The sequence below is a fragment of the Choloepus didactylus genome, chromosome 9, assembly GCF_015220235.1.
Source record: "Choloepus didactylus isolate mChoDid1 chromosome 9, mChoDid1.pri, whole genome shotgun sequence".
NCBI lineage: Eukaryota > Metazoa > Chordata > Mammalia > Pilosa > Megalonychidae > Choloepus > Choloepus didactylus.
Window position 1 is genome coordinate 46,545,871 of NC_051315.1, and position 26,401 is coordinate 46,572,271.

The 26,401-nt window shown below is 38.5% G+C and overlaps 1 protein-coding gene across 15 annotated transcripts in view; it reads left to right on the plus strand.

The window, feature by feature from the left end:
* Nucleotides 1-26,401, plus strand: part of PKP4 (plakophilin 4) — a 255,873-nt gene that overhangs the window by 59,323 nt on the left and 170,149 nt on the right. For 8 of the 15 annotated variants that reach the window (XM_037848820.1, XM_037848825.1, XM_037848821.1 and 5 more), the window contains exon 1: nucleotides 13,295-13,426. In XM_037848820.1, coding sequence (XP_037704748.1) covers nucleotides 13,295-13,426 — 132 coding nt within the window. Of the gene's footprint in view, nucleotides 1-12,017; nucleotides 12,037-13,289; nucleotides 13,427-26,401 lie in introns of those variants that run through there. The other 7 variants (XM_037848816.1, XM_037848822.1, XM_037848817.1 and 4 more) reach the window with 4 other exon arrangements.

Consider the following 26,401-nt stretch of genomic DNA (forward strand, 5'->3'; position numbering starts at 1 on the left):
GAAATGAATTAATTTATAATTTATATAGAAGTCTAATGCAGAACTTACAAGTTACGATCTGCCAGACAGCCTAGTGTAAATCCCAAGATAATTAGTCCATGTAAAAAGAAAACGAACATCATGAGCTAAAAAGACAACAATGACTTGATATAGCAGGATGTTCCTGGATTATATACTTTCTTAGTCTTAATAGCCCTTATAAATATTATTAAATGCTCAAGTCCTTAATTAAACAGTTTTTACTGTTTTATTGCCTATAGCAATTCGTCTGTAAATGGTATATTTCTGAGTCCCCAAATGTGCTATGCTAGTGATTTCATTAGTCTCTAATTTTTGTTAACACTTGCATCTGATACGAAAAACTGATAATAAAAACAAATCTTTTATTTACACAGCTTGAGGTTTGATGTGGTTTACAATACCCTTAATTGCAAATGATGTAGAACGAAAGCCTATGGAGGATTTTAGAAATCTATTGAACCTAAAACAAATTTTGAAATTTAAAAATGTTAAAACAATTAATTAATACATTATAGGTGGGCTTTTCCCCACCTGGCTCCCTCTGCTCCACCTGCAATAGTGCCCTCATTTATGCATGCCTGTTAGAGCTCTTTGAACATCTGCTTTCTGTTTTGAGTCCTCAATTCATTGTTCATCTCAAGCTGCCTTTTATCATAGCTGTTAATTTGTCTTATTTTCCCCTGAGGTTGTAAATTGGATCCAAGGTCAGGGTCTTACTCATTTTTATTCTTTCACTAACACCTAGTTTAGCATGTGGTACATAATAATTAGAAGGTCAATATTGTATTAAATAAATATCTTTATAACTCAGCATATAAAATTAAATATTTTATTCTTATGATACTTAAAACTAATATATTTATTTTCTTATCCCCATTTTCTGCCATGATGAGTGTAATAGTTAGTATTAAATATTCATTGTATAATAAACCATCCCAAAACTCAGTGACTTAAACAATGAGGACTTTTTATTTCTCACAGTTCTAGGGCGACAAGGAGATTCTGCTCCTTGGCCTTGCCTGGGCTCACTCATGAGGCTGCAGTCAGCAGGTGACTTGGTTAGGACAGGACTGTCTAAGATGTCCTGTCCTTTTACATGTCTGAAGTATGGGCTGAAATGGTTGGTTTGCTGTGATAAAAATTTAAATTTTTTGCCATTTAATGATTTTTTAATTCAATTTAATAAGGTATAGTCACATACCATATAGTCATCCAAAGAGTACAATCAGTTGTTCACAGTACCATTATATAGTTTTGCATTCACCACTACAATTAATTTTTGAACATTTTCATTACCACACACACAAAAAAATAAGAATAAAAATTGAAGTAAAAAAGACAACCTGAAACATCCCATCCCCCCATCTTCCTATTATTCATTTACTTTTTTTCCCCATTTTTCTACTCATCTTTCCATACACTGGATAAAGGAATTGTGAGCCACAAGGTTTTCACACTCACACAGTCACATAGTATAAACTACATAGTTTTACAGTCCTCTTCAAGAATCAAGGCTACTAGGTTGCAGTTCAGCAGTTTCAGGTATTTCTTTCTAGCTAAACCAATACACTAAAGACTAAAAAGAGATATCTAATGCATAAGAATAACCTCCAGAATGCCCTCTCAACTCCATTTGAATGCTCTCAGCCTCTGAAATTTTATTTTGTTTCATTTCTCTTCCCCCTTTTAGTCAAGAAGGCTTTCTCAATCCCACGATGCCCAGTCCAGGCTAATCCCCGGGAGTCATGTCCCACATTGCCAGGGAGATTTACACCCCTGGAAGTCATGTACCATGTAGGGAGGAGAGCAGTGAGTTTACCTGCAGAGTTGGCTTAGAGAGAGAGGCCACAGCTGAGCAACAAAAGAGGCTCTTTAGGGGTGACTCTCAGGCACAATTATAAGTAGGCTTAGCCTCTCCTTTGCAATGACAAGCTTCATAAGGGCAAGCCCCAAGATTGAGGGCTTGGCCTTCTAAATAAGTAGACCCCAAATGCTTGTGAGAATATTGGTAATTCCCCAGGTGGGAAAGTTTAATATTTCCACATTTTTCCCCAGTCCTTGAAAGGGGCTTTGCAAATACTTTTTTTATTTTCTGCCCAAATTACTCTGGGATGTATCGGGGCTTCACACTAACCTGTACAAACCAACCAGATCTCACTTCCTATTCAGAGTTCCATGTAATTATGGTGTTTTACTGAGCTGACCATACAAATTCAACTATATAGTGTGCTACAGAAAATATACATTTTACACCAAATTTACTTCTCTTCCTTTGATCTCACACAGAATTTGAAGTTTTAAAACACTGTTCCCAGTATAATCACATAATTATGCATTTACCACCACAATATATAAGAGGACATTTCCATTTCTTCTGCAAAGATAGAGAAAGAAGAGAAAAAAGGAAAAAAAAAAAAAAAAGACTAAAAAAATACTAATAAAAAATAAAAGAAAATACAATAAAAGTTCAGATAACAACACAAATGCCAAGAGTTTCATACTTCTCCCTTATAGCCCTCTCATAGATATTTAGCTTTGGTATATTGCCTTTGTTACAATTAATGAAGCATATTATAATGTTACTGTTAACAACAGACTCTGGTTTGCATTGATTGTATTTTTTCTCCAATACCATCCCATTTTCAATACCTTGCAAAGCTGACATACATTTGTTCTCCCTTATGTAAAAACATTCTTATATTTGTACATTTAATCACAATCATTGACCGCTCTAGGTTTCACTAAGTTATCAAGTTCCAGTCTTTATCTTCTATCTTTCCTTCCAGTGTCATACCTATCCCTAACCTTCTTCTTTCAACCACATTGACAGTCATCTTTGTTCAGCATACTTATAATACTGTGCAGCCATCACACAAAATTGTGCTATCCATTTCTGAATCTATATAATCAGTCCTTTTGAACATTCTGTGCTCCTTCAGCATCAAATGCCCAATCTCAATCCACTTTCTATCTCCTCGTATCTTTATTTCTACACTCTTCTCCAAACCTCTCTCTCCTGTCTTTTCCTATCTGTCTGTAGCATTCCCTTTAGTATTTCTTGTAGAGAAGGTCTCCTGTTCATGAACTCTCTGTGTCTATCTGTAAGTATTTTAAACTCTCCCTCACTCTTTTAAATGCATTTTTTTATTGTGAACGTCAACATATATACATAACAGCGATAACTTTCAAAGTCTGATCCAACAAGTAGAGAACAAATTTCCAAGAATGTCATGGATCACAGTTCCACAACTTCAGCCATTTCCACTATTGTAAAATACAACATACATACAGAAAGCTGTCAACTTTCGATTTACAGCTCAACGAGCAGTTATATAAGCAATTTCAAAAATTGTTATGGGTTACAGTTCCAGTTTCAGTTCTTTCCCTGTCATGCAATATAAGGTATATACAGAAAGATGAGGACTTTCAAAGCACAATTCAACAAGTAGCTATAGAGCAAATTTCAAAGGATGTTATAGGGTACATTTCCACTGTGTCATTTACCTCTTCCAGGTATTCCAACACCCCAGCATCCAAATCTGTGTATGTAAAATGTTTCAGTATTCATAGACCTTTGTTAAATCTCATCTTGTTTGTTATTACCCCTTCCTCTCAAACTCTTTCTCCGTCTTCAGGGGTGTCTAGGCAGTGAGTACCCTAACTCGTTCAAAGGGGATGTCAACAGTATGGGGAAGGAGGTTGTGTCTGATTGTTGTTCTTAAAGACACTGTTGCCTCTGGGGTTTAGGACTTATCTGGCTTAGGAGCACTCTGGTGGATTTAAGTTTCTGAGAGATAAAACTTAGTGAGTGAATCTTTTATAGACTCAGGTAGGGACCTAGGTATTTGGGGACTACTTTTGCTAAGGATGTAGAGTACTGTGGCCATTTGGGATGTCTAGCTGGAGCTTTCATAAGAGAAACCTCCAGGACAGCCTCTTGACTCTACTTGAAATCTCTTAGCCACTGTAACCTTATTTTATTACCTTTCTTTCCCCCCTTTTTGTCAAGAAGGCATTTTCAATCCCTTGATGCCAGGGTCAGGCTTTCTCTCATTTTTTAAGGACGGTTTTGCCAGATACAGGATTCTTGATTGGTAATTTTTCTTTTCAGTATCTTGAACATATCATACCACTCCTCCTCCATGGTTTCGGCTGAGAGATCCATGCTTGGTGTTATCAAGTTTCCCTTTTATGTGATGGATTGCTTTTCTCTTGCTGCTTTCAGGCTTCTGTCTTTGTCTTTGACATTTGAAAATCTGATTAGTAAGTGTTGTCTTAGAGTAGGTCTGTTTGGATCAGTTCTGTTTGGGGTACACTGCATTTCTTGGACTTGTAATTTTATGTCTTTCATAAGATTTGGGAAATTTTCATTGATCAATTTCCTCTTTTATTCTTTCTGCCTGTTTTCCTTTCTCTTCTCCTTCTGGAACACTTACAACATGTATATTCGTGTGCTTCATGTTGTCATTCAGTTCCCTGAGACCCTGCTTATATTTTTCCGTTCTTTTTCCTGTCCTTTTGTGTGTAGAATTTCCAGTGGCCTGTCTTCTAGTTCACGGATCCTTTCTTCTGCCTCTCCAAGTCTGCTGTTGTTTGTTTCCATTGTGTTTTTCATCTCTTCTATTGTGCCTCTCATTCCCATAAGTTCTGCCATTTGTTTTTTCAAGTTTACAAATTCTTCCTTATGGTCACCCTGTGTCTTCTTTATATTCTTCATCTCTTTTGTCATTTTCTTTCAACTCATGGATTTAATTTAGAAAATTTGTTTGCACATCTTTAATTAGTTGTTTAAACTCCTGAATCTCAGTTGAGTTGTTCGTTTTGTTCCTTTGACTGGGCCATATTGTTGTGTTTCCTGGTGTGGCTCATGATTCTTTGCTGTGTAGGCATCTGATTTTGTTGATTAGTTTATTCTGGAGGTTGTTTTCTCTCTTTTTCTAGGGTTTTCTTGTTGGTTGTCTTTGAGTTCTATCTTTTCTTTGTTTCTCTCACTGGCCAGTTGTCAGATTTCCCAAAATCAGGCACTCACTGTGGTCTGCTGCCGTGCTTAGAAGTAGGCTCTGGGCACCCCAGCAAATTCACTAGGTGTGGTAATACAAATCTGCTGGCTTCCAGTGGTGCTCTGCTTTTGCCTGCCAACAAGACCTGGGTTTGTTTTATAGCCCTGCTTTAACAATTGGGTTTTCCATATTTCTTAGCCAAAACAGGGCCGGGTTTCCATACAGGGTGTGTAGACCAGCTCCTGTCACCTTAAGGAAAGGTCTGTCCAGCAAATTCAGTCACTTGATCTCAGAAACTGCTTTTGCCTTGGAGCACAAAGCATCTCGGAGTGTCTACACAGGTGAACCTAAACTCCAGGATTCCTGTGCCCCACTTTACCGACCAAAATCTGGCTCAGTGTGGGGCTCCACCTGTAGCAAAATACTGCCTATCTGATCCAGTACTCCAGCCATCCCCAAGGCAAGGAAAAGGCCACTGGCTGCTGTTTCTCAGGGGTGGGGGAGGGGCTTTCAGACCCAGGGCTGGAAACACAGTGTCTACATTTGCTCAGTCTTTTTGTTCCTCACTGACCTGGGCCTTGAAATGTTCTCGCCTGTCTCCTGGGTCTTCAGACAGTGAGGGTATGTCTCACTGCTCTGAGAGATTTTGTAGTCTGTGTTCTGATGGTGGTGGTGGTGGGGAGCCGTCTGCTGATTTCTGTGTCTTTCCCAAATGAGACCGAATGAGGGGGAGGAGAGAGGACCGGCTGGTCTGGGGCGGAAGATTCCTACCTGATATTATTCTCTTTCTTCAGTTCGGCATTTGCAGGGTCCTTCTCCAGTCTATATCCTCTTCCAGAGTTTCAAACAATTCAGAAAAAAAAAAAAAAAGTCCTTTTGTTTGTTGAATCTCTGGAGAGAAATTTTCAGTAGCTATTTGCGTCACCGTGTTGATATGTCACCCTGGGCTTCATTTAATGATTTTTAAGTGTATAATTCAGTGGCATTAATTACTTTTACGGAGTTGTGCTACTGTCACAATGTTCTGTTACTAAAACTGTTTTATCTCTCAAATCAGAAACTCTGTCCTTTAAGCAATTACTCCCTATCCCCCCTATCCCCAGCCCCTGGTAACCTCTAATCTACTTTATGTCTTTGTGGATTTGCTTCGTTTAGATATTTCTTATAAGTGGAATCATATACAATATTTATCTTTTTGTGTCTGGCTTATTTCATGTAGCATAATGTTTTCAAGTTTATGTATCAGAACTTCGTTTCTTTTAATGGCTGAGTAATATTCTATTGTATGTATTTACTACATTTTGTTCATCTGTTGGTGGACACGTCGGTTGTTTCTACCTTTTGGCTATTGGGAATAATGCTGCTATGAACATTGTCTACAAGGGTCTGTAGGAGTTCCTGTTTTCAGTTCTTTTGGCTGTATACTTAGGAATAGAATTCCTGGTCATGTGAATTCCTTCTAAGCATTTAGGAGTCATAAAATTTAGTGTAGTTTTAATACCAAAAGTGGTTTAATTCTCATAAAAATGGATATCTTTAGTAATTAAGCTACTGAATAGTATTCTATTTATAAATTTTTAAATATTCTAAATTCTCTTTATAGAGCTCATCTGATAAGAATATATCATCATATAAATTGGTTCCACTGTGTTACTTTTTCCTTTTTCATAAATAAAATAACTTTAGAAGAGCACATAAAATGTAAATACAGTTTAAAATAATATTAAAAAGCAAACATGTCCATGTAGCTATTGACCCTGTGAGGCTAGCACTCAGATCACTACAGAGATAACTGCTCTTCTGACTTCGGTGAATGCCTTGTCCTTGCTGTCTATGCAAGCATCCCTAATAAATATAGTTTTATTTTGCCTATTTTAAAACTTAATATAAACAGAATTCTATTGTTTGTATTCTTTTTTGACTTACTTCTTTATTCAACATTATGGTTGAGAGAGTCATACTTGCATAGAGCTATAGTTCATTTGTCTTACTGCTATAGGTGAAATATGTTGCATTAATGTATTGCACTGTATTTATCCACTCTCATGTTAATGGTGACTTGCATGGTTTGCTGTTTATGACTTTCACAAAGAGTGCTGCTGAAACCATACTTGTATGTCTCTTCAGGTGCTCATGTGTAGTAGTGTCTGCATAATCAGGAATGAAATTGCTGGGCTGTGGGTTGTGTGTTAGCTCTACTAAATGATGCCAAAATGTATCCCGGAGTGTTGTTCCCATTTACACACTCATTAGTAGCATGTGATAGTTATCATCGTCTGACATCTTTCCCAGTCTGGTTTTGCCATTCTGCTGGGTGTGTATTGAAATCTCATTATAGTATTAATTTACTCTTTTTAAATCATTAATGAGATTGAGCAGCTCACTATTGGTCATCTAGATTTCCTCTTTTCTGAACGATGTATTTAACCTTTTGCCTATTTCTATATGAGATTATTTTGTGTTGATTTTCTTTATTGTAAAAATAATATAAACACTGTTACACGTAGTTTATTTTCTAGAATTGCTATGTTGTTTGGCATATATCTCCCTTTCTTGCCAAGAAATTTATAACTTTTTGAATGAACTGCCTGATTAGAAGTTTAGTATGTAGGAAACTACTTCCAAGCCTCCTAAATAGTTGCAAAATTGGGTAGTACTTCTATTTCCAGGACATTTTAAAAATATAGCTGTTAAAAATTTATCTACTGCTCCTTTCAAAAGTCTAGAAAAGTTTTCATATGATCCCAAAGGTATTTAACCTTTCAGTCATTTCTTAATTTCTCAGGAATTCATTCTTCTCTTCTTCTGTATTATCTATTCTAGTTTCATTAGGAGTGAAGCAAAGAGAAACTTATTTTTGCTACATAATGATACTCATTAGTTTTTCTGTTTTTACTGTCATAATATTTTATCTAATGCTTATTTAACAACCTTTTATTCTGTATTATTAGAATCTAACTTTACACTTTAAATCAGATATAAATTTTTATGGTTATTTTTTTCCCTTTATCATTTTTTCTTAATTTGTTTTTAAGCATCATTACTTTATTTTACCAATTTTGAAATGTGGTTCAATCATCAAAACATTTTAGTGAGTGTTCAAAATTAAATTGTGAGATATATGTTATCCTCCAGACTGTAACTCAAGAGGAGGGAAAAATATGTAAAGTTCAACTCACTGGGTAAGATGTAACCAAATATATTTAGTGTACTTTGACCAAAAGTTATTGGTAAGGAGAGTAGAAATGAGTAAAGAGAGAAAAATCCAATACGTAGTTAATCTTGCTTCTGAGGGAGATTTAGTACAGAGATTGTGTTTTTTGTTTTTTTTGTTTTGTTTTGTTTTGTTTTGATTAGTATCTTCTGTGGAAAAAACCCATATATATAACATATATTATATAATTATTATATATTGTATATATTATACAATTATTTATTATATATATTTTTATATGGCAGAGCAGTAATCATATGTGGCCTGCTTCCACAACCAGAAAATTGCCTGTTCATCATTAGTAGTTCAATATAAGATACACACACACGTACACACATAAAATTATACTAACAGTTTCACATAAAAGCTTCTTTGTCTTCAATAAAAATTACAGTGGAAACATATACAATCATTCATACTCAGCCTTCCTCCAAAATATGCTTTATAAGGTTCACAAGAATGCAATCCAACAGTCTGATAGAAATAGGGACCTGGGCAAAGAGGAAATTTATTAAGTTAAGGCAAGGATAAAATGAGAACACAAACGTGTACCTGTAGTTGTAAGAGTTGGTTACAATTTCATTTCTGAGCTTTGTACTGCTGAAGTAAAGGGAGAAACAGGGTCAATGATCAGATTTCCAGTATCTACCATTCACTCAGGAAAAACAAGGCTTCCTGACATTCAAATGCCTTTTTATAGAGACAGTGTGATAAAGCCAAAATTCTGAAAATTCTCAAGGAACATTCATTTCAATTCAGAATGCAAAAGTTGTTCTTTTTTAGTGTCAGATTCAGGATATATAGATCTAAAGTTTTCTATTCAGAACACTCGCCTAATGCAGCATCCCTTCTCCACCATCCCTGCTATATAACCATCCAGACTCATCAAAGACCTCTTGTGGTGGGGAATTACTGCCTTCAGAGGCGATCAAGTCTTAATTTTGGACATTTGACTGTTAGCTCAAAAAGGAAAGACCGTCCTGAGCTTGCCCTTGTGGCTGCAACCTTTAATTTTGATTCAAAGGAATGTAACCACTAGCTAAATTTGATTCAAAGTATAAATATAATAAGATAGGATAATAAAAGTTCTTGAGTAACCATTAGCTTTCAGTCCAGCTCTTGGAATCATAACTTAAAAAGTCTAACCTTGCTTGCCTGTGACAGTCCTTCAGAGGCCTATAGATGTCTGCTTGTCTACAAAGACCTTCTCTTCATTAGGCCAAACTTGATCTTCTGTTCCTTTAGGCTCCTCCTAGCATCCATTCCTCAGCTTTGAGCTAATGAAGAGCAGGAACTGTGCCATTCGTTTCATTCCTGTTTCTGTGCCTAGAAACAAATGAATCCCTTAACCATCCCACTCATCCTCTCTTGAATGGAATACACTTGTATGCATTCCAATTAATTTGCCATCCATAACTGGAAGTGACCATGTCCCACAGAGATGGACTGAAAGAGAATTATACATCCTGTCTTTCCATCATTTAAAATACTGACCCATCAATGTAGCATAAGATTGCCTTAGCTTTGGGGCAGTTTTCCTAACTAGCATGCTGCTGCACTGACCTAAAAACAGGACCCCACATTTATTTCTATTTTTATCTCATTCCATATTCTTCCAAGTCATCCAAGAATTTGAATATACCCTGTATATTATTATTTACATCTTGACTAAAGTTGTTGATTGGGATTGTGTCACGGTCAGAACTCGGTGACATTCCATTAGAAATCTCTGTAGATTGATATATTTTGCTCAACTATTTGCAAATTGTCAGAGTTAGCAGTTGTCCTTGTCTCAGCCCATTTTCTTTGTTAATTATTGTATCATGATGGACTTAGAATATCATACATGCCTGACTGGAGTCTATAGATGCACTGCATTTCCATAATTACACTGCTAAAGACAGATATTAGATCAGCTTAACACAACTTTTCTTTGCTGTGCTCCTTTGTAGTTCTCACAAATCATCTCTTGGATGAAATCCTTTTACGAATCTCACCTAAGATTTGCGTCTAGCTCTCTAGTTTGTCGTGTGAAAAATCTACCTTCTCCTTTTCAAAAACAAGCCATGGCATTTTCCTGTTTTGGGTCTTCTGCCATCTCTTCCATTCTCTGTGGTTCTCCAGAGAGACCCAAAATGTCTCAGTAGCCTCTCTGTAAGTTTTCTCTGGTTTCCAGAATGTGATTGCCCAAATCAGGTGAGTTGAGATCACTGAAGCTTAATTTCTGTCTCTTTCCCCGTTTTAGGTACTCATTGTTTGGTTCCTTACTAATGGGAAGAAACAATAGCACTCTGTTACCCTGTCTTACCTAGATTCCTTTCAACTCCGTATCTACTATTGTTATAAGAACTACAGGAAAAGGGAGAGACAATTTCACTAGCTTTATAGCTTGTCAGTGTTGGGGCTGCTCCTGCCCCATGTTGCTTGTGGTATTAGGACTATTTCCAGAGGTAGAGAGGTAGGAAAGGGTCTCACCCTCAGTAATGCAGGGATACTGCAGTCATCATTCTTCATCCTATGACTGCCATGTGTGACTTTGAGGAATCAAGGAATAAAAGTGTGAAAATGTCCTCTCCTGCTAAGTTTTTAGCATTTTGATAGTTTCCCTTACAAATTTTAACCTTTTTGCAACCTTTTCCTGATGTCTTTAGTGTTGTTATTCCATGGTTTGTATCTTGCTACATATTGCCTTGATCTGATTTGTATTTTGCTGTATCATATAGATGACAAGCTACTCACGATTGGTTACCCTGCCTTATGCCCATATCCTCTGTAAACGTGTGAACAGAGCATTATTCAGAAAATGCTTGCCTGATTTCATTGATTCTGGGCAGTCAGTGTCATCAACATAAATATAGTTATTTCCCCAATGACGTTTCTATTTCTCCTTCTCTCATGTACTCTGTCTTCATTGAATTTTTTGCTTTGCTTTTTCTTTTCTTCACATACTGCTTATTTCATGATATTATACTCTTGACATTTAAAATTTTTGCTTCTTGGCATTATTTGTTTCACCGTTGCATAGTAACATTTTTGTTCTTCGCAACCATCTGCTTATTTTAAGATGTATAGTTTTTAATATTGTAGAATACTTTTGTGACTTTACTTGCCTTAAATGCTAATCTGGGATCTTTATATGTAGCATTTTTTTCCTCAAAGACCTAATCTGTTGTCCTTAATGAGTACTTGATAAATATAGAAAGAGGGCATTTTTATCCAGTTGATGATATTTTAAGTGTTTTACATTTTGGTAAGCATACCAAGAAATAAAAATTGCCATGAAATTATTCCATTGCGTTGTATAAAGAATTAATAGGTGCAGTTTTTACCAGTGAGCAAAGTGGGGCCCAGAAGATGGTAACTTTTCCAAGGGTTCTTAGGTTTTGATCCTAGACCCACTCTCCAAGCCCAAAATTTCTCCTATGAGTACTTGAGGAGATCCTCCTCCTTGCCTATGAGGGCCAACTGGGCCTTATATATCACAAAATTGGGCGATAGAGAATTCATCCACTGGAGAAGGCATGAGGACTCCTCATGGGGCTGGCTTCAGGGGCAAAATACACAGACAGACTCATCAGACCCATTGTCAATTTCTGCCTGTTTATATGGCAAGAATAAAACAACCACCTGCAGAAACTAGGAATCTGGGCCCATCTCCATTAACATGGAAGTCAGGAAAGAGAGGAATAAAATGGGGTCTCTTTCTTCTCTTTTTCATCTTCCCTTTTACTTCCAGATTGTGATCTTGAAAATAAACAACAGGCAGTAGCTGACCTTTGAAGGAATAAGAAAAATCCCCAGGTAACCTCCAAAATTGGGTATTATGGCAGTTAATTGATAAAAAATTGAAATGCAGTAGTAAATAATTTTTAGGGGAAAACTTTGAAGAATGTAGACAACAGTATTTATGGTCTCAGATCTCTGTATGCAAGTGTACAGAGTAACATATGTGAACAGATATGGTCTCAGGAGCATCAACACTTGGAGATTGCCTAATGGCTGGAATGAAATTGAAAAAAAAAGTTCATCCTTCATTCATGTGTTCATTTATTCATTTATTCATCACCTCTTATATATACCAGGCACTAGTCTATTCTTACGGTGTTTTAGACTGCTCTCAAAGAAACTGGGAGAGTCTGACATACAAACAAGTTATTGAAATATTTTCAGTATTTTATGTGGGCATCTTTCCTGATATTTTTCAAATTTGTATAAAGTTCTTATCAGGTCTGTAAGTCTCCTGGCAAATGGCAAACGCACGGCTCTCAGTATGTGTTATCTTAGGAAAGGCACTCTGTCTTCTGCCAAGAACCATTCTTCTGTCATAAGCTATGGGCCTGAAAAATAAATTCTGTTTTGAACATGTCCATAGTCATTATCATCTTTGGATAGTCAGATTCCTCTAAGGAAACCAGACTACCTTTAATACTCTAAGAAGGATATCCTTGTTGCTAGTTATAAATGCATTACATTTCTTTCAAATGCAGCAAACGTTTATTGGTTTGTTGAGGGCAGCTTTGATTTTTAAACCCTTTTATACCTATTGCCTAAGCCTCCCCTCTAGTTGGTGAAGTATTCTTTTCCTCTCTAGATGTCTTTTCATGTGTATACTTCTTTGAAGACTGACTAGAGTGTTTGATATTGTTTCATTTCTTGATAAGGTAGTCATATTAACTTAATAGTCATTTGTTTAGAAAAATTAGCAATTTAACAAGTATCTAACAAGTTCATTGTTTTATTATGTATTTAGTTAAGTCTTCCTCTCCCCTTTCCATGTCATCCTCTACTATGATGTTATTTAAATACTTTTTATTATTATTATTATTATTATTATTATTATTTTAGTATTTGTTATTACTAGCCAGATTTCTGGCCCTAGAAGTTTCTTTTCAGAAATCAAGTAGCTGTAAAGGTATTGTGATCAGTGTATTGTGGGAAACTGAAATGTTGAGTCTAAGGTAGTTCCTAGGAACCATCTGCATATCCTCAGTCCTATGCCTGTCATGCACAGGAGCCTAGGAGAAAGTGTTAACCCTTTGCCTGCTTGATTGCAGGAGGAATGCCAGCTCCTGAGCAAGCCCCATTGGTGGAGGAGGGGCAACCAGAGACCCACCAGGAAGCTGCCTCCACTGGCCCAGGCATGGAACCTGAGACCACAGCCACCACTATTCTTGCTTCCGTGAAGGAGCAGGTACATCCCCTTATTGAAATTAACAGTCAGTTATTTCTTCAATGCCTTTGAAAATTGATTTTTGGATTTGTTTTAAATTTGTCTAACGTCCTTGATGCCTTCACGTTTTCTAATTATAAGGTGTTTACATCCCTGAGTACATTGGGATGACTGGCATGTAGAGCCGCTCCTGGTGCCAGTCAGAATCGGAACATGCAGGATACTTGTGCGTCTGCAAGTAAGGACAAAATCGATGGTGATCGGTGTCTCTGTCTCTCACACATTGCAGTGTGTGCATGCACGCAAAGCTTTGTAAAGCATATTTCAGAATGCTGACTTTCATATTAAGGCGCTGGCAACTGGATGCCTGTAAGATACTTAGATACTTGGAACATTTTAACATAGGTGTTATGTAGGGTTGTCGCTGTGATTTTTGGATAAAGGCTATGTTTTGTTGTGTTTGCCTGAATCAAAGTATATTCATTTTGTGAGCTAATGTTCTAAAACTTGTCAAACTGTGCCAGTTTGCTTCAGTGTCATGTTTATGTTGATTTTTTTAAGACACTAATACTATTTAATTTTCAAACCCAAGTAGACTTCTAAGTTAGATTTTATCTATTGTGCTTAAATTGGAATTATGGAATTTCATTTCTTTAGATCTAAAAGCTTAATAAGGTCAATGTAAATTTATAGCTCCAGGGATGGTTTGCTTTTCTGCCCCCTCCCTCAAAAAAAAAGTACGTACCTTCTGTGAGGGTTATTCTGATAGAGATAATCTAACAGTAAGGTCTTTTTTTAAAAAAAAAAGAAAAAAAAAGCTTATGGTTAAACTACTGAGTCTTTTTCTCAGAAGATACAATACAAAAACTTAGATGTATATTTTCTGGGATGTTCTTTTAAAAATCAGTATCAGCAGTTTAAATGATTAATGGTGACTGTTGGAAATAAAGCGGTGCCTGTAAGGGAATAAATGCTCTCTCGGTTCTGGAGGAGAAAAGAATTTATTTACAATTTTGCAAGATGGGGCGTCCAGCCAAACACGCGGGAGGCTGGCGCGCCAGAGGAAGAGAATGGCGATGTTTAAATCTTCTACTTCTAATTCGCAAGTCCCTCCCCTGTTTCCCCATTGACTGGGTACTACAGAGGTTACAGCCTATCCGAGAACACTAACTAATTCATCTTTTGAGATTTTAATTTGTACAGCTAATTCCAGAGAGCCAACTAGCTCATTATTGAGATTTTGAACTGATTAGCCAATGCCCCCCCCCAAATTTTTATTTTTTTGCTGTGAGTTCCCGCCTCTGATACTACCTCATGTCTCTTTACATCAGGCAGATTCTCTCTTCTCTTTGTCTGGGGCTTGTTTAAACTGGTTTTGCCTCCATTTCCCTTATTCCATGCTGTCTCTATGTGAAAACGAAACTTATTCCTTTCTTACAGATTCCCTCCTCTTTCTTTTTTTAAACACTTTTAGTTTTTACATTTTAGATTCTCAAATTTGCTAAGGGCTTTTTCACATTCCTCATCATACGGATTTTTCTTATTTTTGATTCTAGTGGTTTTGATGGGTTTTTGAACTAGCCTTTGAGCACACAGGATTATGTAGCACCCAGCTGTTATAAACATTTTGGCTGGAATGATAAGGAAAATTAAAATAGATGTTGCAATTCCTTTCCATTTCTCGAACTAATTTTTTAACCATTCTATGAGTGGGTTGTTAATGCTAGAATTCTTTTCTAGTTTCTGAAATAAGGCTGTTAAGCCTTGTAGGGCTTTGGTGATAGTTCCATTAGGCGCGGTATTATAGGGGATGAATGTGCGACAATTTTCTCCAACTATAGCACAGATGCTTCCTTTTTCAGCTAGCATCATGTCTAGGGCCATTCTGTTTTCTCATGCCATTCGGCTAGTGGCATCTAACTGTTCTGCTATTTCTTTAATGACATCCCTGGTATAGTTGATAAATTTTAGCTGATGATTGACATTTTTATTGATGGTGACCCACCAGAATAAGGATGATTTAAATTCTGCAGCTACTTGATTTTTAGCTTTAAACTCATTAGGAACTTTCTGGGGAACCCCTATACTATCTACAAACATTTTTTTATTGAAGGAACTAGGTACACTTTGTACATTTTTCTTTTCTCCTTTGCCTTGGGTTGGTACTTTATTACTTTCAAATGCCAGGGTAAATGAGATAGCCAATTGAACTAGAGCACAGGTTTCTCCCCACCTTTCAGGTAGTGTTGGCCAGAGGATGCCCTTCCCACAGTACCACCAGAGGTCTGCTCGGGGTATAGTTAGGCTGGAGAAGTTGCCAGTACTATCCTTGCTCACATTCCACACCTGTGTACACAGAGCCATGGTACCAAGATCCTGGAGCCCTTCTTCCCATTTGGAGAGACAGGCAGAGTGGTTTCCGGGACCGAGGTGAGATGCTGGTATGGCTTTGACACTTCCCTTCTGGACTGGAGGGAAAAGGGAGGACAACGTACTATAACTTTCACCAGGAGTAGCATTTTGAAAGAGGAGTGTTATACATTTAAACTCCCTTTCATGCTTTTTCATCCCCAAGGGGAAGGGCATAATCTGAACAGTGGGTTGTTTGGTTGTACAAGCATAACAGTCACTTCTGTTTAGACTTTGGATGGTATGTTTGCCCCATTCTACCCAGGCATTTGTATTTCCATAACCTGTCTCTATTTCTGTGGTTTGCTTTAAGTCTTTGGTCTTAAGTGTTCTAATGACCTTGGGGTCAATTTGAACTGGAGAGTTAAATTCCAGCCAAGTTTCCCTTAATGGTTTTTCCCCTAACCTGGGTAAGACCTATCCCTCATACTGTGTGGTCCACCAAGCAGTGTCCCAAGAATAACAGGGGTTAGGTGTCTCATAAGTTATACTCTCAAATGTTCGCCTCCCAACAATCTTGCTTTCTATTTGAACAGTCTGCTTACATAAATGCTTATATTCCTCACTCAGTTGTTGCTGACGTTTTAGATTTTTACAGCTCATTACTTGACAAACATTAAATTGTACAGTTTGAGACTTTAAGCCTTTGACTACACTTATAACCAGCTTAGCAGAACCTGTTACTCCTTGAATATAGAACATTATGATCAGTATAAGCAATTTCATCATTAAGCTATACACAGAGCACAATGCAAACATAGGGTTTAATTCAGCCCTTCCTCCCTCCTAGTATGTTCTTTTAACTGTTGCCTATTTAAAGTGATCCTTAGGGGATCTGAGGTAGGAGTCACTTTCCAGGATTCAGGTTGAGTTGCTGGATACTTATTGTCTGGTTCAGGCACCGGTCCCTTCACTCGTGTGTAATGAGTCCAGCCTCTTTCTGCCGTTCGGACTGCCGTCTTAGTTGTCAGCAAGACCTGATAGGGTCCTTCCCAGATCGGTTGAAGTTTGGATTCTTTCCATGACCGGATCAGAACCCAGCTGCCAGGCTGATGTCGATGGGCAGCAAATTCAAGAGGCGGGGTCTGAGCCAGCAGTCCACGGTGCCTGAGAGATGATAAAGTAGAAGACAAGGCTAGTATATAATTCTTAAGAAAAAGATCTTTTGTGTCTAGGGAGGGGAGCTCTCCAGTCCACCTGGGGAAAGGCAAACCAAAAAGCATTTCATAAGGGGAAATTCCCAGTTCTTTTCTAGGGGCAGTCCTGATTTTTAGTAGAGCTATAGGTAAGCACTTGATCCAAGTTAACTTTGTTTCCAAAACTAATTTAGAAAGATGTTTCTTTATGGTTTGATTCATTCTTTCCACTCTCCCAGAGGATGGTGGATGCCAGGGAGTGTGGAAGTCTCAAGTGACACCCAGGCTTCTCATGACATTTTGCAACACACAGGAGGTAAAGTGACTGCCATTATCAGAGTCTATATTTTCCACTAACCCATAACGGGGAATGATTTGTTCAAGGATAACTTTAGAAGTTCCTAATGCTGTAGCTGAGGATAGAGGGTAGGCTTCCACCCATCCAGTGAGGTGGTCGACAATTACCAAAATATATTTTAAACGACTGATTGGTGGCATTTCAGTATAATCAACTTGAATGCTCTGGAATGGTCTCAGGCCCGGCTCTCTTCCCCCTTGTACCTGTTTTCTTAAAACCTTTTTATTAATTTTTTGACAAATTATGCACCGCTCACAGATTTGTTTAGCAACTGTATAAAGGCCTACACATTCAAATTGTCTAAGTACTACATCACACATGGCTTGTACCCTCCAATGACTTCCCTGGTGTAGGACTGCTAATATCTCCCTCATTATTTGTTTATTTAACATTTGTCTGCCATCTGGGAGAAACCATTTCCCCTGATCATTTAAGGTTGCTCCTAACTGTTTCAACTCTTTTACTTCTTTGACAGAGAATGTAGGGACCCCAAATTCCTTAGGGATAGAGGGTATTAGGATCATTATTTTTAAAGGGGGGTAGAGAGAGGCCTCCTTAGCCTTTTCATCAGCCAACCTATTGCCTTTTGCCTCAAAAGTAGGTCCCTTCTGGTGTCCATTTATATGCACCACTGATATTTCTCTAGGTAAGAGTAGATTGGTTAATACTTGTTTCACCAATTTCCCATGAACCAGTTCTTTTCCTTTGCTATTGATTAATCCCCTTTCTTCCCAGATCTTTCCAAAGGTGTGGACTACCCCAAAGGCATACTTAGAGTCAGTGTATATTGTACCATCCTTTCCTTCTAATAATTTGAGGGCTTGATTTAGTGCATACAATTCACAAGTTTGAGCTGACCACTTATTGGGCAATCGGCTAGCTTCTTTTACTTCACAAGTTATCCCATTCACAACTGCATAGCCATTGTGCCTTTCTCCTTCTAGGACTTTGGAGGATCCATCTATGAACAGTCTTTCCCCCGAGTGCAGGGGAAGATCCCTTAGGTCAGGTCGGACTCGAGTTTGGTATTCAATTAGGTCTAAACAGTCATGCTTAGGGGTCTCTACTTGCTCAGGCCCCTTCTAGAGGAAGGAGGCCGGGTTTAGGCTATGATCTGTTGTTAAGACCAAATCATCTTTTTCCATTAGGATTGCTTCATATTTTAAGATTCGAGAATTAGTTAACCATTTTCCTGCCCTTTGAGACAGAATAGTTCTCACTTGATGAGGAGTACTAACTACTAATGCCCCTCCAAAGGTTAATTTCCTGCTTTCTTCTACTAAAAGGGCAGTTGCTGCAATGGCTTGAACACACCCAGGCCACCCCCTAGAGACTGGATCTAAAACCTTCGAAAGGAAAGCCACCGGCCTTCTTTGGCCTCCCCAGATTTGGGTTAGGACCCCTAAAGCTGTTCCCTTATCTACTGTAACAAACAGGTGAAAGGGTTTTTCGAGGGAAGGAAGTGCTAGAACAGGAGCTTGCACCAGTGCCTGCTTGAGTTCATTTAATGCCTTTATTTCCACTTCCTCCCATTCTATCTTGTCAGGCTCTTCCTCTAGTAATTTTTGGTATAGCTCTTTAGTTCGAGATGCAAAAGAATCTATCCACAATCTACAGTACCCTACCAATCCCAGGAATTTTCTTAGCTCTCTTTTTGTTTGAGGAAGAGGCAACTCTACTATGGCCTGGATTCTTTCTGGATGGATTTTTCTTTTTCCTTCACTTATGAGGTGGCCTAGGTACTTAACTTCCCTTGCTACAAATTGCAGTTTACTTTTAGATACCCTTAATCCTTGTTCCCCTAAAAAGTTCAGTAGATTTTTCGTAGCTTGAGCCACCACTTGCCTTTCTTTACCTGATATTAATAGATCATCTACATATTGCAGAAGGGTGATTTCAGGTGGGACTGGAAATTTTTCCAGTACCCTCTCTAACTCTTGCCCAAAGAGATTGGGGGACTTCGTGAAACCCTGAGGTAAGACCGTCCATCTGTATTGCTGCTTTCGCCCATTGAAGGGATCTTCCCACTCAAAGGCAAACAGGTCTCTACTTTCTGGATCAAGGGGACAGGCCCAGAAGGCATCCTTTAAATCTACTACACTAAACCACTTATGATGGAAGGGAATTTTACTCAGGAGAGTGTAAGGATTAGGAACTACAGGGTGTCGAACCTGGACAATTTTATTAATGGCCCTTAGATCCTGCACCATTCTCCAGCTACCATCTGGTTTCTGAATGGGGAGAATGGGAGTATTAAAAGAGGACATACAGGTTTCCAAGAGTCCATCCCGAAGGAGACCCTCAATGATGGGTTGGAGTCCTTGTCTTCCTTTAAGAGGAATAGGATATTGTTTCTGGCACACGACCTCCCCTTCCTTTTTTAACTTGATTTTAATTGGGGGAATTTGCAACCCTCCCCTGTTTCCTTCTTTTACCCATACCTCCTCCTTAATGTCTCTTTCATCTTCTTCAGTGAGCAGGGCCAAAACCTCAATCCGTCCATTCCTTACCTTTAAATCCAGTCCCATAGGTATTATTAGGTCTCTTCCTAATAAATTACTCCCAGCTTCTGGGATGTGCAACAAGGGAGCTATGATTTGATTATTTTCCCAACAAATGTTAGTAGGTTCAAGAATGGGAACTTTAAATCCCTCCCCTTTTACCCCTGTGACGGTGAGGGAACTGCCAGAGAGCCTGGCCCCCTTTGGAAGATGATTTACAGAGGAGCAAGCTGCTCCAGTGTCTACCAAGAATGTAATTTCCTCTTGATATGGGCCCACCTTTAAATTTACTAAAGGCTCCCGGTGGGCTTCTGAGATGAGGAGCCTCTGACTCTCCTAGTCTTCAAAATTCATTAGCGGTATAACTCGACCCTCCTTCTGTAAATTTGGGCACTCCCTTTTGAAATGGCCAGGCTTTTCACAATGATAACACCCTGCAGAGTTCTGCATTTTCCTTGCTCCCTTTTTTAAATTAGCCCAGCCCCCTCCCCTATCTCGCCTCTGTCTGCATCTCCCATTTCTTGTTTCTAATCTTTTCTTGACCAAGTGGTCAACAGTGGCTATCATGACTTTAGCCTGCTGCTTTTGTTTTTCGTCCTTCCTTCTTACAAATACTTTCTGTGCTTCCCTTAATAACTCTTCCAATGGCTTATTCATCCATCCATCTATTTTCTGAATCTTTTTCCGAATATCAGGCCAAGATCCCTTCACATAGCTGACCTTTAACATTCCCTGGGCTACAGGGTCATCAGGGTTCATACCTGAATATTTCCTTACTTGTTCTCTCAATCTTTGTAGATAAGCAGAGGGAGACTCATCTTTCTCTTGATTTACCTCAAAGGCCTTATCCAAATTTTGAGATTTGGGTACCGCCAATTTTATTCCCTCTACAATGAGGTCTCTGAGATCCTTCATTTGTGCTCTATCCTCTTTATCATTATTATCCCAATCAGGGTCAGTATTTGGAAATTTTTGCTCTGCTGCCATCACCCCTTGCCCTGGCGGGTGTTGCCTTTCCCATTCTTTCATAGCAGCCCCTCTTATCATTCCTCTCTCCTCTTTTGTAAAGAGGATGTTTAATATAGACATAAGTTCAGACCACGTGTATAGGCTAGAGCCTAGGAACTGATCTATTTGCTCAGCCAGCCCCATTGGGTCCTCTATTAGCAATTTCATCTCCTTCTTAAAATTTCTTACTTCTGCACTCGTTAATGGGGCATTTACATACCCGACTTCCTTTGGCTCCATAGGCACCTCCCTCAAGGGGTAAAGGGATTTAACGGGGTGATGTTCCCTTACTCTCTTTCCTTTAAGAGTTTTTGGAAATGGAAAATTCTGTACATCCTTTTTGCACTGTATTAATTCTTTCCTCAACCATTGATGGGTCATATCTGGTGGGGCAGTTGGCGCCGATGGGCCTCCTGATTCCCCTGGAACCTGTGCGGACCTTATTAGGTCCTCAGACTCTAACAATCTCTGCCCTGGGGGAGGAGGGGAATAGTAGGGAGGAGGAAGGCTTAATAAGGGGTCCCAGGGTTTAGATTCTACCAACTCATCTTCCAAGTTTGGGTTTTTATCTTTCACAAGGTAAAGGGGAGTTTTTTTGTTCTTTAGCCAGCACGTGGCATAATCAGACTCCTCCTTAGAAAAGGGTTTCTTCTCATTAACATAAATTACAAGGTTGGCACAGAGCCAGTCCTTCTCTGACCCATACTTTGGCCAGAATACGTCTGGTGGTGAAATGCTTTCTTCAGTCCAAATGTAACAACAGTATTTAATCATTTTCTTTTTGTCCTTTTCCTTGGTCCGATCGCTATCGGTCCAATATTTTAACATCCTACCTAGTGGGCTATCTGGAGGGATGTCCCCGAGGGACTCTATAGGTGCCCCCTTTTCTTCTTCCCCGGCCGGCCAACTGCCTCTATTTCCCATCCTGAGTCTTGTCTGGGCTTTTTTCTCTCAGTTCCTTTCGCTTCGTCTGTCTCTGGCCCTTTCCCTCGCGGGAGAAGGGAACCGCAGATTGAGACTCCGCACTCGCTTCGTGCAGTATGTTGCACGTCTCAGTCACACACAAGCAGCTCCAGACTCATCAGGAATTCCCGACCACCAAGGCAATATATTACTTTCCTTACCTTGGTCCGTGCACGGAGTTGCCTGGTCAAACAGAGGCAAGCCCTTTTCCCCTTTTCTCATCCACAACCGGCAGATCCAAGCGTCTGGTCTCGGGCCCTTTAGCTGCCGGAGATGGGCCCCTAACGGCGGAGTCCGAGACCGCTCAATCAGCGGGGCGCGCCTTCCCTTTGTCCACCTCGGGGGTCCCCCTCCGAAGCTTTGGATCCCGGACGAGCCCCCAAGTTGTTGGAAATAAAGCGGTGCCTGTAAGGGAATAAATGCTCTCTCGGTTCTGGAGGAGAAAAGAATTTATTTACAATCTTGCAAGATGGGGCGTCCAGCCAAACACGCGGGAGGCTGGCGCGCCAGAGGAAGAGAATGGCGATGTTTAAATCCTCTACTCCTAATTCGCAAGTCCCTCCCCTGTTTCCCCATTGACTGGGTACTACAGAGGTTACAGCCTATCCGAGAACACTAACTAATTCATCTTTTGAGATTTTAATTTGTACAGCTAATTCCAGAGAGCCAACTAGCTCATTATTGAGATTTTGAACTGATTAGCCAATGCCCCCCCCCAAATTTTTATTTTTTTGCTGTGAGTTCCCGCCTCTGATACTACCTCATGTCTCTTTACATCAGGCAGATTCTCTCTTCTCTTTGTCTGGGGCTTGTTTAAACTGGTTTTGCCTCCATTTCCCTTATTCCATGCTGTCTCTATGTGAAAACGAAACTTATTCCTTTCTTACAGTGACAAAGCATGAAGGAATATTTCAGTGAATACCTCATTATTTTACTATTTATTGTAACTTAGCTAGGTATGTGGCATGAAAGATCACTCCAGATCTATGACATGTCTGACCTTACAACTGTGTTTTCAAGAAAAATGATTCCACAGCTTTTTCTAATAACAAGATGTCAAAATATTTTCCATTCCTCACTGAAATTTGAAGTTATTAAAAGATTCCACAAAGTAAGAATTTGAGAGGACACAAGAAAAATGTAGTCAGTTCTGTTTCATTTTTCACCCAGCTGTAGAGTGTCTAAATTTCTATCACTGTTGGGGTTGGAGTTTGGGGAGGGAGACTCGTTTTCTTATAGTACTTCATAGTTGTTACCATTTGACCCAAGGAGCAGTAAGATGAAAAGACTGATTTATTGGGACCTCTTAGTGTATAGTGCATTTTGGTGAAACATGTAAGAAAATTTATCAGAATACCTGGAATTGACTGAAAACTAGAATCACATGCAATAATAACTTCAAACTTTTATCTTTTGGCAATTGTGTTCTGAATGGATGTTTTGTGTTAGATAGCAAAAAGGGTTATAGTTTCTTAAGGTAGCCAAAAAAATTACAGGTAGTTGTGTTACTTATGAAATAATTATTATTCACCTACCAGGTTATTTAGTGGCAGAATATACTCTAATATTTTCCTCTATTCCTGTCCTGAGGAACCTGGGACCATAATTATATATTTCCAGTTTCGTTCATTTAGTTTCTTTTTATGATTGTTTGTCAAGTGATTGACTCAATACTCGGCATCCAAGTCATTCTATCTATCTCTTGTTCCAAGACACTCACTCACCTGGTGTTAAATAGCTCCCATAAGATTTTTGTGGCACCAGATAACATATTGTGATATTTCTATAGCTGCAGTAAAAATTTCTTATGACTCTCCTGAAATATTTCACTCCTATTGTATGCCTGGTACAGGAAAATTAGATAAAAATAAGAAAGCTAATTTCTAATAACCTTGTGTATTTGATTTTTTTCCTAGAGGTTATAGGTTTACAGAAAAATCCTGCAGAAAACGGAGATCCCATATATCCTCCCCCATACACAGTTTTCTCTATTACCAGCACTGCATTCTTGTGGTACCTTTGTTACAATTGATAAAAGAATATTATTTTAATTGTTATAGTCCATAATTTACAGTAGGATTCCCTGTATTGTACAGTCCTATGGTTGTTTTTTTTTTTTATTTTTATTCTAGTAACATATATATGCCCTAAAATTTCCCCCTTTTAACCCATTCAAGTATATAATTCAGTGGTGTTAACCACGTTTACATTGCTGTGCTCCCATCACCAACATATATATTTGATTTTAACTATTCATCAGAGTGTGACAATCTTTGCCTACAAATTAGACTCAAATGGAATAATTCATATTTTTCTAATCCTCCTTACTAGTGTTGTTATTGAAATTATATCCTTGATCATGTTTTGTATCAAAAGAACAGTCTTCTTGGATGAAATACATAATTATTAAAAAAAAAAAAAAAGAAGCCTCACTGCCATGCAGTTTTCATAGCCATGGGTGCTTTTATCAGCTCCATGATCTTGGGCACCAGACCTTGTTTGGTGGCAGCCGGGTCTCAGGGAGGTTATTTCATTAGGGTGCAGAAAGAATGCCTGAATAGAGGGGTTCACGTCCTGACTGCCTTTTCCTTTTTTACTACTTAACCGTGAATTGCCCAGGGGGAGTATGTGTGAAATAGTGCAGTGTCTGGGTATATTTTACTCGTGGAAAACCCTCAGACGTTTCCTCTCAAAATTCAGGTGTTAAAAGATATTACTTTGCAATTCTTTAACCCAAGTGCCTTTACATTATGTTTGGAGTTGCCCTAAATCAGACTGTTTCTAAGACTTGTTTTCGTATGCTCTATTTCTCATAATATACACATGCAGCTCTTCTAATTTGTGAGACTAGAATAGTAGTTTCAACAGTGTATGTCATGCAGAAATGAAATACTGTCACAGCATAAACATTACTGAGGCAGACTTTGTAGCCTTTCTGAGCCTTGGTTTCTTCACCTGTAAAATGGAAGTAAAATAGTTATCGTGGACATTAATTTATCTATGTGAAATGCTTACAACAGTGCCTGGCAGCTCGTAAGTGCTCATGTATCATCCTCATCTCTACATGAGAAGAAAAGATCCTTCTTAGGAACAGCTGGTGTTTTTACTTTTAAATCTATCTAACGATTCAGTGAACCTTCTTTTGAACATTGATATCAGAAGACAAAAACTTTCTGAACATATAGTAATGTTTATGTTGTGACAGTAGTAAACAAGGAAATGGCAAGCAACCAGTAGCAGGCCTTTTAACAAACCATTAGTCTGTTAAATATCTGAAATTGGATTTAGGGTGTCATAAAAACAATTAAATCACTGTCCATAGGACTGTGCTTTCCCTAGGATCCTCCTGTGCCAGGAGTTGCTCCTTGTTCCTTGGTATAATGCTGGAATTCATGTTTTCTCTCTTTCCTGAAGTGATAACCTTTCCCATTCATGTAAGTCGCATAGGTGCATATCTTTGCAGGTACAGGAAAAATTCTTCATTCATTGGTAAATAAGAAGTAGCCTACTTCTACTTTTTTTAAAATAAAAAATTAAATATAGCTTTTTCGTTTTGATAAAGTCCCTATTTTTTTCTTTTGTTTCTTATACTTTGGGTGTAAAGAGAAGGAACCTACTTATGTTCAAATGCTACCTCCTTCATGAAGCCTGGTTCACCCCAGCCTGAAGTCAAGCTTCTTGTCTGACCTCCTTTATACTTTACATCACTGCTACAACACTTATGTGTTGCACTGACTTATGTAATCAGCTACGTAAGGACAGGGCCATGTTTTGTACATTGTTTTACACATGTATTACAAAATGCTCCTCCCCCAGCACTGTAAATCTATTAGCCTGCAGTAAGTGATTGTTTGAGGAGGAAGTGGATGAATAATACTATCAGGTTACTTTGTCACCCACGTGTTGTTTAGTGAGGATAATAGGACCTGTAGTAGATTTTGCTGACCCGGAGAGTTCTGCAAATAGCCCCTCAAAAGTACCCAGCTGCATATTGTTGTCCGTAAGAAAATTTGAATTGAGCTTTGTCCATATTGATCCAGGAGCTAAATGCCATCTCTGTATGGAGCAAACTAAAATTTTATTTCATATTGATGTTCAGATAATGCGATAGGTGTTTTAATTTTCATCTCCCATTGGTTCAGTTTAGCTAAAATTTTATGTTTAGGGCATACAAGGATATAGTACTCTTGATGATGTCACAAAATATCCACCAGCATCATGTATACCAGATGATACTGGTAACTGGTAAAGAAAGTGTGTATCAGTTCAGGATCATGCTTTATGAGAAAGAAAAAATCAACCCATAGGTATAACAAAGTGATGTGATCTTTAGTTGAGTCTGAAATTACAGGAAGTATCAGTTGAAGTTCAGCCACCATTTGGTTGTAATCAGGATCATCATTTGGCATGTTCTACTGTTCAACTCCACTTCTAGTGAGAATCCAGCAGTCCAAGATGAATGTTGAAGTGGGAAATGAGGAATTTTTTTGTATCCTGATAGTTTTCAAATATCTGGCAAACTTTATACTGGCCAAGTGCCTAGCTTACAATCTAACACGTAAGAAGTAGACAAAGAAACATAACCAGCTGCTGCCCTGCCTCTTTCTGTGAAAACCTTGGA